Genomic DNA, 14,308 nt, shown 5'->3' with positions numbered 1-14,308 from the left:
GGGCAAGTGCAGGGGCCCAGTCTCCCCAGCTCCGCAGCCGCCGCCCCTCCTGCCTCTGGGAGAGGCCCTCCAGTCCACCCGCTCTGCCCTCACAACCAGAGTCTCTGCTGGTGTCTCCTGCCATCAACTCCTCCTGGATCGAGAGTAAACTCAATGCCACCAGCAGGGGACATCCCCAAGGCACCCAAAGAGTGTTACTGTCCTTTCCTTAAACATCCAGGATATCTGTCTTGATTACAGGGAAATCCAGGCATTGCCAAGCTCAAATGGGGTCCAGTCTGAGATATTCCAGGGGTTTGTAACAGAAACGTGATATTCTGATATAATTATAAGGATACAAAGTCACAGAGCTGAACACTTCACGAAGGCTAGCCAGTCCTCCAGAGGGCTCACATCCTAGGCCGGGAAGCTTGGCTGGCGCGGAATGGGGTGGGGAGGTAGGGTGGGAACACCAGAGGCAGGTCTCTCTTCCCCCAGACCCCTAATACCTCCCCTTTCAGCCACGCCCACCCCCCAACAGCACTCCACAGCTTCTCACGCTCTGCCAACCTGCTCAGGCCTGTTCCTGAGAACAGAATTCCGTCTCCTCAGCTGGGGCTAATCCTTCCCCTCCTGTCCTTACGCCACTGCCTACTGCCTTGGTCCACATCTGCTTCATCCACAGCCCCCCGCCCATCCATTCCCACTCTCTCCTGTGCCGACAACTCCATCTCCTCTTTTCCCACTCACAGCCGAAACTCCTGGAAGAGTGGCCCTCACGTGCCCCCACTGCCCGCCAGCCACTCTCGGCATCACGCAGTCTGACTGCACGGCAGTCGCCCCGAGCCGACTCTCAAGGTCCCCTGAGAACCAGGTCGTCACATCCAGTGGGACTGCTCTCGGTTCCCACCTCCCCTCCCCACCGCCCCACCTGACGCTGACAGCAGTGGCCTCCCCTCGCCCTCCACGAGCCCTCGGGCGCAAGGCTGTCCTCCCCCCCGGGCCCCTCTGGCTCTGTCTCCTGTTTTACCTGCTCCTCCGTCCTCAGCCCGACATCGTCCCCTCCCTCTGTTCTCTCTCTCTAGTAATTTCATCCATTTCCACAGCTTCAAATATCACCTTTCAATGAACTCTAATCCTGCACGTATGCGGGGTATCTCTCCATTAGCCCTCCAAATCCACCCTCTATCCTTCCCACCTGGATAGCCCCTCCCACCTGGATAGCCCCTCCCACCTGGATAGCCCCTCCCACCTAGGTAACCCTCCCCACCTAGACAGCCTTTCCCATGTAGATCGCCCCACCCACACAGATATCACCACCTACCTAGATAACCCCTCCCACCTAGATAGCCCCACCCACCTAGATAGCCGTTCCCATCTAGATAACCCTTTCTACGTAGACAGAGGGCTTTCTTGCCCTCCAGCTTTTGTAGAGAAAACCCCTTCTTCTCTCTCGCCTGGACGATGGCAACAGCCTGGGAACTGTCCGTCCACCTGTGGTCTCAGACCACCCCTTCACCCTCTACCCTGCCACCTGACGAGGCTTCTGGAAGAGCAGTTCTGGTCCACCTTCCCCTGGCTCGAACACTGCAGATGGACTTGAGCAGCCCACCGAAACCGAATGGGATGCAAACTCCAGCCTGCTGCGAGGGCTATCCACACATTCCCTTACCCTGCCGTTCCGGCCTTCTCTCCACTCCTCCCCACACATTGCCTGTGCACTAAGCAAACTCCATTCCCCATTCCTTTAAAATCCAGTGCACGAGGCTGTCACCACCATGCTTCCTGTTGGGAACATGAGCCCTCCTCTCTACCCTGTTTCTGACCACCCTTCAAGGCTCAGCTCTGTCAGCCCCGTCCTATGTGCTTTCTCCATTTACTCCATCTGAGTGTACCCCCTCCTTCTTTAACCCGTGAGCCCTTCGTCTTTGTCTCCCTGTAACGTCAAGCATGTTCTGCCCCTTATTTCAGCTGTGGGTATCTGTGCATCTTTCTTCCTACTGGACTACACACTCCCCAAAGGATGGGACAGCTGAGGGGCCGCCACCCTGAAGGTCTCCTTGGATCCAGCGATCCTGTGAGCAGACTGCCTTACCCAGAGCAGATGCCCAAAACATGGGGAGAATGACTAACTGCCCCAATTCTGGGAGAGGATAACCAACTTAGGACTGTTTTCACCAAAATTGGCATGAGATTCCCCATTTTCAGGGCATTTCACAGTCAGTTTATCCTGAGAAAAGGCTCCCCATCTCCTGATCTTTCAGACAGCTGGGCACAGGTCAGAAACTTTGCCTTTTAAATGACTGAAAAACAGAGGCGCAGAATCTTCTCCACTGCAGACCACATGTGACATCTGAGTCACTGTAATGCCCTCGGATGTGCAGCTCAGAACCCCAGGACGTCTTGGGCAGCTAGACACGGTGAGAGGCTTTGACCTTGGAGATACACTGTGCAACATTTCAGCTCTGGACAGCGGCCAGGACACACCTGTGAGCAGGACCAGGGAGGGGATGGGAAGGCAGAGCCCACAAGAGGGGAATTTACTAAAAGTTGGATTAAACTAAGTGTATCGGCCCGCAAAGGGCCTGACCTGCATTCCGTCTTAGCACGCTCACCTCTGCTAATCTAAGAAAGAACGCACACACGCCCCAGCAGAACCCGCCAGTCAGGGAGCTGGGCAGCAAGAGCAGCTCGGCAGCCACGAGGCGGGAGGTCTGGGCCTGGGTCAGGACACGGAGCCCCGACAGATGATACAGTCAGGCTACAGGAGGAGCCCAGATCAGGGGACAGGGCTTCTAGCTATTCTGGCCCAGAAAGCCGTCTAACCTTAGTAGGGCTCCTGTAGGAATAAATGGCAGAACACAGAGGAGCCCACCTAGGTAAACAGAAGAGAAAGTCTACCATACGATATTCTGTCAACAACTTCCCTAACCAGGCAAGTTGTTCAAATGTTCTAAGCCCAGGTTTCCTTATCTGAAAAAATGGAAATAATAAAACTCGTCCCATTACTTCAATGGGTTTAAAAAAAACAAACTGCTGATACAGTAGATGTGAAGAGGATTTAAAAGGTATTTTAAAACAATCAGAAAGTAAAATGATGTTATTACTTTCAGACACAACAATTATTGGAAGAAATAGCCACCCCCAGTTTGAAAGGGTTTCCTGAGTCACTAATTGGTCCTCCATCTCCCCAAGGGGCCACCAAGTGTTACTGTCGCCTTCCCCTCCTCCCGATTTCCTGACTCCCTCCCTGGGTGTCCCCTGTTCCTCACACACCTTTCCCTCCCTCGCCTAGACTGCAGCTGTGTGAGGAGCAGGCAACAGCCCTGGGCCCGGCTTTCCCCCCAGGCAGCCCCCGGGCTGGAGACAGAGGCCCCTCACCAGCTACCTCCTGGCCACGCTGCCCCTCCACCAGCGCAGAAGCAGGGCCATGGGGGGTCTCACCCGGCCACACGGCATCCATCCTCTCCCAGGGTCCTCGCGGTTCCCAGGCGTGGGCACTCCTGGACTACGGACGGGCAGACAGGGACAGAAAGACAGATCAAATAGCTCTGTCTTGCCAGATACCCGTTTCCTGCCGTTACAAAGCCCAGGTGGCAGGAAGGTGAGCGCTGAACTGGATGTGGACACCTTCATTATTTGGGGAAGGGGGGAAGCATCAGTTACTCCTCCAGCAGCGCTGGATTGTTAAACACCTAATTAAAGTAAAAATTCTGACACCGGCCCTGGGAGCCCAGGGAACAGACTGGACCCTCACTACCACCACAGTGGAATTTCTTGATCTGATATCCTCGTCTACACAGGATTCTACTGGGGGAGGAGCCACACAAGGAAATGGGCTCTTCTAACCAAAAAGCCGTAATTCAGACCCAGCAATTCCACTCCTAGGTCTATACCCTACAGAACTGAAAAGAGGAACTCAGATACTCGGACTAACTAACCAACCTCACGTGCTTCCTTTTAACTGCATCATTTATCACGCGGACCATTTATCAGGGGAACTGCAGCATTATTCACAGTAGCAAAAGGTGGAAGCAGCCCAAGTGGCCATCAGCTGACAAATGGATAAGCACGATGTGGTCAGTTCATACAGTGGAATATTATTCAGCCATGAAAAGGAATGAAGTTCTGCCACCCATGATACAATGTGGACGAGCCATGAAAACACCATGCAAGTGAAATCAGCCAGACACAAAAGGACAAATACTGTGTGATTCACCTTATATGAAACATCTAGAATAGGCAAGTTCGTAGAAACAGAAAGTAGACTAGATGTTACCAGAGGCTGAGGAGAGGGAGGAATGGGGAGTTGTTACTCAGAGGTTACAGAGTTTCTGTTTGGAGTGAAGAAAGGGTTTTAGAAATAGCCTGGCAATGGTTGTAGAACACTGTGAATGTAATTCATGCCACTGAATTGTGCACTTAAGAATGGTTAAAATTGAAAATTTTGTTTTATATATTTCATAATAAAAGAAATTTTAAAGGTCATAATTCACATCTTCAACTACCAGTAGATGTGACTGATAGACTTAGCTTTGCTGAGATAGTTAAAAGAAATAAATCTTAAAATCACTTTTCATGTCACTGAAAGAAAGTGCTTGACCTCAGCTCCAAACGACACCCAGGTCCCTAACTAACCTCACGTGCTTCCTTTTAGCTGCAACATTTATCACGCAGATCATTTATCAGGTGAACTGTCACAAAAGACCTAGATCTGAATGCAGGGAATGCGCTGCCCTCAGTGAGGCGACACAGGTGAGCCCCAGTGACCAAATTAACATCAATTCGGTTACTATCAGTGACACACGGGGTTACAGGGGTCGGGGCGGGTATGGGGAGCGGCTGCCAGTGGGTGCGGGGTTTCTCTTCGGGATGATGAAAATATGCACGAACTGGACAGTGGTGATGGTTGCACAGCCCTGTAAAAATACTCAACTTCATTGAACTGTACACTTTAAAGGCATGTGAAGTGTATCTTTTACAGTAAGTGAACTATATCTCCACCAGGATGTCCTTTAAAAATCGATAAATGCATAACGCATGCAGTCAGGGTGCTCAGCCTGCAAGGACGGGCCCCGAGCTCATGAGAACCTCGTTGGAGAATGGAGGGCCTTACTTCCAGGAGGGAGTTACTGGGAAGACGTTCCAAGAACGTGGTGAAGCGAGGCCCCGCCACGAAGCGGTCATCTCAAAGCCAAGGCTGGACAGATGGAGGTCCCCACTGGGATCCGAGGACCAAGCAGGGTCCAGGCAGGAACCTCGGGAACAAATGCACAGCTAGAGGAGGAGGTGGGAGGGGAGGCGTGTGGAGTGACCACAGGGCAGAAGGAGCGTTCCGCTACTTGTCCACCACAGTGACCAGCAGAAGCCGGAGCTTTCACAGAGCAAATCCAAGCCAGGCTCCGCCAGGCTGGCTCAAGGTCATCTTTCCTCAGCCCCACGTGGAGAGAGAAGCGAGACAGCACATGCTTGGGAAGTCCCACAGACCTGAACTTAATTCCCGGCTCCAACAGCGTCTGGATGACCTTGGCCACGTTACTCAAGACCACGGGTCCTTGGTTTCCTCATCTGAAACATGTCATTAATACCCACCCGTAGGACGGGCGTAGGACGCAATGCTGGACACGCTGACGTCCGGTACGTGGCAGCTACTGCCTCTGCCCAGTCTACAACTACAAAACGATGGATGCTGCATTGCAATACAGATTACTTTTAAAGTAAAAATAAAAAGTGGACGGCCCCGCAGGTCACAGGCCCAGAGGCTGGGAGGTGGGTGTCGAGGGGAGCAAGGTGCAAACTGAAATGCACGTTTCCCAGCACGCTTTTTGTTTTGTTTTGTTTTGTTTTTGCGGTACGCGGGCCTCTCACTGTTGTGGCCTCTCCCGTCTCGGAGCACAGGCTCCGGACGCGCAGGCTCAGCAGCCATGACTCACGGGCCCAGCCACTCCATGGCATGTGGGATCTTCCCAGAATGGGGCACGAACCCGTGTCCCCTGCATCGGCAGGCGGACTCCCAACCACTGCGCCACCAGGGAAGCCCTCCCAGCACGCTTTTTGACGATGAGATTGTTTTTGCTTCAGGAAACTAAAGGCTAGTCTGTCACTTAAGGTGTGAAATTAAAGCCCTTTCCTATTTTGCTTGGTGTCTTAAGATGCCGGACGGAGCTGCTCCCTCCCGTTACCTACAGACTACCAGCACTTTTGCTGTGTACCTTTAAAAAGTAGTTTATTTTCCAAAGCCAAGGTTTACATTTGAAGCAAAGTTCTATTTGCCAGGCAGCCTGTCCTCCGGTACCGAGGAGTGACGTTTAGGTTTGGGGAATTCATGTTGGAAAGTGAGGACAGACTGAGTGGCCCGCCAGGCTGCGTCCTGCTCTCAGTGGCCCTATCTTCGCATGTTTGGACCAGCAGAGGACTTCTGGCCAGTTCAGAAGGCAGAACCCCGGGCCTCAGGCTGCAGGCGGGGACCACGTGCCAAGGCCGTGAGGAAGCCCTGCCTCCCGGGGTCCTGACCCTCAGGCTGGTCCCACAGTCCTGGGACCCCGCTGACTCGAGAAGAGCTCAGAAGAGCTGCCACCATGCAGTGATTTACACTCACCCTCCCATGCGGAGCCTCGCGGCCGCCCTGCAAACCCAAAGCCAGTGGGCTAAGGATCACTGTCTCCATTCTACGGATGAAAAGCAGGAGACCTGACTCCTTCGAAACGCTCAGAGAGAGAGTCAAAGACTGCGACCCAAGTCATCTTCCAGGTGTGGCCTTATTTACTTTTCTTTCTTTCTTTCTTTCTTTTTTCTTTACTTTTGCTAACTAACACCTTTGAAAGGTTTTAGCCCAACATGGCTTATTTTGGAAGGAGAAAAATATATAAATGACTGAACATGACACAATGGTTACAAAGTAAATAGAGCTTAATTGAGTAATCAAGTCAACATTTCTCAACATTTCTGCCCACAGGCAATACGGGGAAGAACATTCGTTTACTGTCTGGATTTTGGCTTGCTTCTCTAAAAGACAGGAGACAAGATTATTTTATTTTCCCTTCAGCTAGTTTCCAGCGGGCAGCGCCACGCGTAGCCGAGTGTATTAAAAGAAACCCCTGTTGGCAAATGGGCAGCTTGAATATTTCATGAAATTGTGGCAACACTGTGTTCTGCGATGGTGGCTTCCTCCAGGGATCTCAGAGGCTACACCTCCGAGAGTGAGTCGGGCACAGGCCCTGTCTTAAAGCTAGAGACCAGGTCAGCCTCACAGGCCTTCCGGTCTCTGGGAGCATCAGGTCAGATGCCAAAGGCTTGGGGATGGTGGGAACGTCGGAAGGAGGCCCCAGATGATCCCTTTCCCATGCCGAATTTAGACCTCTCCTTACCTAAATATGTCCCGGGAAGAGGAGGGGTCCTAGGGGACCAGCCCAGACAAGGGAGCAGGGGAGCCTTTGTTCCCACACCTTGGTAGACTCGGGGGCAGCCTGGCCTCTGGCCGCGGCAGCCTGACCACCCCGGGCTTTCTACCTGTTCTACCTGCAGTTCACCTGCACGTCCACCCGCCCTGTGGTTTCTATGCAAAGTCTGCCGGTCCACAAACAGCCCCCAACCCCTCCCCAAGGCAGCCCGACAGCCCAGCCTGGCCTCTCCCTCAGGGGCCGAAATGAGCCCTGACTGGGGCAGAAAGGAAGTGAGCAAATAAAAAGGCCTGGAGGCACGTCCGTTCGCAGACAGAACAGTGATCTGAGTTTTGCAGGGGTTTCCTGTGGACACGTATGAACCTTTACCCTGTTGTCTAAGATGACTCTTCAATCCTCCCAGTGAGAGGCAGCCCCCAGCTCTATTTCCAAACCTAATACCTCAGACATGACTTCAGCCAGAACAAAGGCAGCGTCGGCAGAGGAGGCCGGCGGAGAGGGTAAGAGGGTTACCAGGCAAAGGCTACCCAGAAACACCGGTCGATGCGTTCAGAGCACCAGCGTGCACCACGCACGTCAAGAGGTGGCAGGAGGGCGGAGAACCGAGGCCGGGTTCCAGTCCCGCCCCTCCTGGGTGACCCTGCAGGAGCCTGTCTTCTCAACTGGAAACGGAGTTTGTTCCTCAGGTTCCTTTGCCCATAAAACCTCCTGATCCTAGAGAGTAAATTCCCGAAGAGACGCATTTACTCTAGGTCTGCCTGACAACCCTTCAGAGAACATGAGTGTGGAACCGCCCCCTCCTTGCCCCGTGTCTCTCTCTCTCTCTCTCTCTCTCTCTCTCTCTCTCTCTCTCTCTCTCTCACACACACACACACACACACACACACGCACGCACGCACGCACGCACGCACGCACAGCACCTGAGCACCACGGTGAAGCGGCCGTGCGGTGGCGGCCTGGCTGGGGCCTGGGGGAAGGGACCACGGGATTTCGAGCTCTGGCCGGTTAGCCCCCTCTGCCTCACCTCTGCCCAATGCCAAATCCCCAGCATCTCCGGGGAAGTGAGGGCCTATTTTCAACCTCTGTTTCCCTCCTGACCTGCGGGCCCAAACTGCCCTCCTCTGTCCCGTGGATCCCCACTTAGATTAACTCAGTTCCACAAGTAGCGGCTGTGTGCCCCACGCTCCCCCAGATACCCCAGGGAGCTGGGTCTCCTCCTGCGGCCCCTGAGGCCCGCTCACAGCTGTGCCTCCCGGGTCCCCTGCCCACGGCAAGGAGGCAGCGAGGCCCCCGGGGCCCCAGGTCAAGGCCTGGCCTTAAGCAATGGGCACCCCATCTGGGACCCGAGCCACACACACACAGGAGTCACGTCAGCCCCCATTCTGCGTCCCCCCCAGGGATGTGTGGTAGTCCCTACGTCCCGGCTCTGAAACAGCGCTGAAGGCCCTCCGTTTTCCCAGGGGCGTCCTGTCATTTTTACTTGTTTTGTACAGTACCTAACCTTGAGGTTCATGTAAACAGGTGTTTACTAAATTATTTTAATAATGACAGCCATGGCTGGCAGTGTTGTTTCATTATCAGAACGTTTAGCACTTATGTCGTCAAATATTCACCCCATGATATTTTGCACAATTCCCCGTGCCTTTTTTTTTTTTTTTAAATCAGTCTTCTGCTCTCCTCTGCACAGCCCACCATCAACTTAGGCAACCGTGGGGACAGAACCTAGGAGGAGGCTAAATCAGTGCGATTACCTCGCTAAGTGCTGTAGTTGCTAAGTCTCCAGGTATTTCCCAAACAGTCCATCAGCTTTCTTTAGTCCACCCTGGAAAATAAAGTCATCTGCCGATTTCGAAAGCAGAGCGCAGATTCCAGAGTCCCCACGGGGACCAGCGGGATGCTACTGGCCGACTGGTCACCACCACATGGCAGACCCCAGCAGGAGGTTCCCAGGGACAGGACGAGGGTGCTCCAGCCACGCCCGCACATTCTCAGCTCCTCCACGGCCAGGGCTCTCGGACCCAGGAACTCGCTACAACAACCGAGAAAGCGGAGCGAAGAAAGGGATAGAAAAGAAACCCCCGGGAGCTGGAACACAGCACTGAAAGTTAGAACAAATCTCAGTTACTTCCTAACCCAGGTCTCGGGAGCTCTGCTGCCATTACCCAGCATGGGAGCAGCCAGATTCGTAAACAGCTGTGACGTGTACCCAGTTGTTGTTGTGTTTTTCCCCTAATAAAGTTAGGAAAATGTCTCCTTGCCTTTGAGCTGACAAGCTCTGCAACCCTACCGGCCAGGCTTTCCAGCTCCCACACTCCAGGTTGGCCCCAGGCTGGGCCTGGGACCCCCGGGCCCCTCTGGTTACCAAGCCCTGGTGAGAAAATTAATACGGGGAGGAAGTTAATATAGGGCGTAACGGGTTCAGGCAAGCAGGATGCGGCCTGTGCTGGACATCAAGGCGAGGCTGCGGCAGGAGGGCGAAATCCAAAGTGGGTTCGTTACCGGAGAGAGGGTGAGAGGTCGGCGAGGGCGGGTCGTGCCGGGGGCCCCTGGTGTGCACGCGGCGGGCACTCTGGTCCTCGGAGGCCTGCGCCCTGGGGCAGGCACGCAGACCGAGGCACAGCAGCAAGGAGTGCCCTGCGGGGCCTCGGCCCCCTTGCCCAGCCCCGCAGGTGCCCCTCCTGACTCCCAAGCCCTGGGGCGCCACCTCCTGGAAGAGGCAGAAAGCACACCCCCTCTAGTCTGGGGGCTGCATTCATCCGTCAAGCGTCAAGGCCCGCGCTAGGAGGTGCGGATGCAAAGACCCCCACCCAGGGGCCTCAGACCCCCACCCAGGACGTCCCTGCGTCTCCTTCTGCATCTGTCTTACACCCAGAAGAACGCACCTCGGGCAGTTTTAAATCACAGAGAAAACAGAAGGAAGAGTCCCAAGTCACCCCCGAGACTCAGGGGCCAACGGCTCGCCATCTGCTGTACCTGCAGCCTCTACCTGTAGAGGACCGTTCACCCGAGGCGAGGCACCGATGTGCAGCGGTGTCAGGGCTGCATCACCAGTATTCCTGTCTGCTACGCACCGGGTCCCCAAAGGGCTCTAGGCTCTTGTGCAATCTATTAAAATAGCTTTTCCTTATTCAGTGTGTGTGTGTGCACATTTAAATACTGTTAGCATGTGCTCCATGGAAATAAGGAACAATTGATTCTTGTAATATATTCTATTGTATAGTACTCTGATAGCCTGGAAAGTATGTGAACAGTATTAGGAACAGTATCTGGAACCCCAAGAGCCCTGTTTCTCTGGGCTCCTCCATGCAGAACCCAAGAAGCAGCAGCTAATGTCGTGCCTTCTTCAACCTGTGCAAGCTGAGGTGCAGTAACAGCGCTCTCTGACCACCGATCATGACTATTATTACTTTACTATGATGATAATAACCGTTCTGCTGCATCGCTAAGCAGTGCTCTGAAAAGAAAAGCACAACGTGTCTTCCACTCCCAGAACGCGCTTCCCCCTCTGCCTTGTCTCCAGCAGATAAGGGACGTTCTGATGTTTTATTTGTTAAATGGTTGACTATTAAGAAACTCATTTGCTAGCTGGAGGCTGCAATGGAAAATCAGCCCCGAAAAGCGGGAGGCTGGTGTGGGACCAGAGCAGATGGGGTGCTGGAGGTGAAGGGAGGCTCACGAGCCCCTCGCTGCCTGAACCCAGGGTGGGGGGCCAGCCCTCAGGGAACCTGCGGGCTGTTCCAACGTGCTGACCCCCGTGTCCACACCCCGACCCCCAACACACACACACACACACACACACACACACACACACACACACACCACTGCAAAACTGGGGCAAAAGGCCTTGCATTGAGCTACTCGAGTCTGTCGGGAAGAGGAAGATATAACCCCCGCCCAGGGCAACTTCTCCAGCCTTGCACTCCGCCGTCACCACCCGGCGCAATGCTCCCTCTTCCCTCTCTGCTCCTGAAACCCTACCCCTGGGTACGTTTCATCGCCCCATTAGTTATGAAGCCACAGCAACCCCTTTCCGGCAGACGTCCCTGCTTCTCCAGGTCTGCCCACCCACCTCCGTCACCCTCCTCCCCTCCTGCCCCAGGAAGACCCAGCCATGCCAACGACAGGGCGCGGGGAGGTGGAGGGGAGGCCGGGGTCCTGGGGCTCTTACACCTGAGAACCGCATCCGGGAAAGGAGGCAAAACTGCTCTGTGAATTATATAATCACTGCGGCTTCAAGGGAGAGAAATGGGATCCAGGTTGCCATAGTGTTTGTGGCGTGTGGCTGGGAAGGCGGCGCCCGGCCACGCTCCCTGCTGCCGGCCCCTCCATCTTCCCCACAGACCTCGCGGGGCCGCGGCTCCTACTCTGAGTGTCTGCTCCCTGCACACGGGTGGGGGGGCGCGCTGGGGCACCAAGGGGCAGAAGGAAGGAAGGAAAGGGCCAGAAGGGGTTTGTCCTGCACAGGGAAGAGGCCTTGCGAACGGTTCAGGATTTGCTGAGGATTACCACCACGTGAATAATAATCATGACCACAGGCCACTGCCATTGTCAGGGACAGCGAGGACGTGGCCACTGGGTTCTCCCCCTCAAGGCCGCCTGGACTGAGCTGGGAGCCTGGAGGGGAGAAAGTCATCCCTGTTGTTCACAAACATCACCCTTTCTTTTGTGTCCCTCCTGGCCTCCCTCCGAATCCATCCACGACTCCATCAGGAAGGGGACAGGGGAACAGGTAGGGGTGGGGCACGGGCTAGAGAAATCCAGGGACAGAGCTTCCCTTGTGACCCCAAAGCCCTGGCTCACCCTAGAACCCACGACCCTTGACACAATCCTTCCACCAAAAGAGGCCCAAATTCCCCCACTGCTGCCCAAGCTGGAGATGAGTTTCAGGTTGGACGGAGACCAGGGAAGCTGCTTGGCAGCCTCTGGCTCTAAAGGGTGGGGGCTCTGCCCGCTAGCGGTGGGGCTGGGGGCCTAGGGAGGGAGGAGGCTGGAAAGGAGAGGGAGGGATGGAGACAACCCCTCCACCAGGCTGTCCTCAGAGAAGCCCTTGATATGCCCAGGAAGTAGCAGGACCAACAGCGACAGGTATGGAGAAGGAAGAGATTGGAAGGAAGAGTGTAAACAGGGAGGCTTGGGAAACGGGGAGACAAGAGAGCCTGCACCCAGAGGCAGAGGAAGCCACGGGGAAGGCAGAGACGGAGCTGGAGGCGGCCACACTCCAGCAAAACCGTCCCTCTCTGCTCCATCATAATCTTAATTGCCGAACAGTGCCAAAAAATAATAACTTGTTAATACGGGCGGCGGGGGTGGGGGGGGGGGGCGGTGAGGGAGAAAGTTTCCAGGAAGTGGGGAGTTGCCTGAAAGCCTTTCCCTCTTTCAGGGGGAGCTGCTGACACTTGATGCCAAGGATGGAGATACTGGGAAAACACTGGGCGACAGTGTGCAGCCGCGTGAGCTCGGCACACCCTTTTATTATTGCCTTAAAACATGAAAAAGCAGAGCCCACACACCGCCCGAATTCTAAACGCTGACATCCTCAGGTGCTAGCCCACATGTGGGTGCGAATAAGAACACACGGGGCGTAGGCGCGCGGGGGTCAGCGGCCGCAAAGAGGTGGGTGGGTGTAGGTGAGCCGGAGAAGAGGGACACAGGGAGAGAGAGAGAGAAAGAGAGAGATGGGGGGGGCGGCGGTCCACAGGGAGAGGGAGAGAGAGAGAGAGGGGAAGGGAGGGGCGCCAAGACTCGAAGCCGCCCCCTTGGAGCGCGCTGCCCGGGCGGGGGCGCCGGCCGGCCTGGTGCGGGGCGCGCGCGCGCACTCCCAGCCGCGCCCGGGCGAGGCGAGGACCCCGGCCCACCGGGCTGGGGCGTCGCCGGCCGGGTAGTCGGGCTCTCCCGGCGAGCGCGAGCCAGCGAGGCCGGAGCAGACACTTGGGAACTTTTCCCCTCGCCCGGAATTCTCCGGACGCGCGGCTCGGGGGCCGCGGGCGCGGGCGGGGGAGGGGTGGGGATTTTCCGCTCGGGCTCCGCGCGGTTCGGCCAGGGTCTCGCGGGCCCCCGGCCGCTGAGGGAGAAGGACGCGCGGCGGGGACCGGCCGGGGCCGCGGGGCGCGCGGGCGAGGCCGGCGGGCGCGGCGGCGGGGTCCAGCCTTACCTTGGTGGTTTTCCTCCGGAATGTACATCCTCGTGTTTTCATTGACCATGGACCAAGAATTGTTTGAAAAGGAGAAGCCACAAAGAGGAAGAAATGTCAAACACGCCCGAGCGGGTCTGCACCAATCCCTGCTCCGAGGCCGGCGGCTTTCGTGCAAAATTCGAGGAAGCCGTGGATCTGCAGTCGCTCTTCTGCCCTTCTGATGATTACCTGATTCCCATTATTGCATCAAACACCAAAAACTGATCCTTTCCACTACTGCCTCCTTCAGTGAAATTGTAATGCATCCTCAGCACATCCGGGCCCCTTCCAAGAATTCAGCGCCGCACCTCTGGCGGCCACAGCATTTGAAAAAATAAATGGGAAGGCAGAGCGAGAGGAGGCGGAAGGGGAGAGGGGAGCGCGGACCCCAGGGCGGGAGAGGCCCGCCGGCCGCCGGCCTGAACCGTCTCCGCCCGCTCTCGGCGCGTCCTCCCCGGCCCTGCTCCGCTTTCCTCTGCCCGAAGGTCCGACGAGTCCCGAGGGCGAGGAGGCAGGAAGGCGCCGCCGCTCCGGGCCGCGCCGCGCGCCGCTCTGGCAGGAGCTGTTTCTGCAGAGGCGGCGAGAGGGAGCCGCCGGCAGGAGCGCGAAGCGCGGCGCTCACCCCGCGGCCCGCCGCCCCGCCCGCCCGGCGCGCCCCAGGCGGACGCTCTGAACGCTTCCAGATGTGGCGGCGGCGCGCGGGGCCGGGCGCACGGCGCGGGGCGCACGGCGCGGGGCGCGCGGCGCCGACTCGAGC

At 56.2% G+C, this 14,308-nt stretch overlaps 1 protein-coding gene across 1 annotated transcript in view; it reads right to left on the bottom strand.

Annotated features, from left to right (window-relative positions):
- The window catches only part of CACNA1C (calcium voltage-gated channel subunit alpha1 C), a 459,786-nt gene extending 445,754 nt beyond the window's left edge, over positions 1-14,032 (bottom strand). The window contains exon 1 of the mRNA XM_060164442.1: positions 13,531-14,032. Within this exon, the coding sequence (XP_060020425.1) occupies positions 13,531-13,579 (49 nt within the window). The 5' untranslated portion in view covers positions 13,580-14,032. The remainder of the gene's footprint in view (positions 1-13,530) is intronic.
- Between the last annotated feature and the right edge of the window lie 276 nt (positions 14,033-14,308).

The sequence above is a fragment of the Lagenorhynchus albirostris genome, chromosome 11 (genome assembly GCF_949774975.1).
Source record: "Lagenorhynchus albirostris chromosome 11, mLagAlb1.1, whole genome shotgun sequence".
NCBI lineage: Eukaryota > Metazoa > Chordata > Mammalia > Artiodactyla > Delphinidae > Lagenorhynchus > Lagenorhynchus albirostris.
Note: the sequence above shows the minus strand (reverse complement) of the source record. Positions and strands in the feature narration are given on the sequence as shown.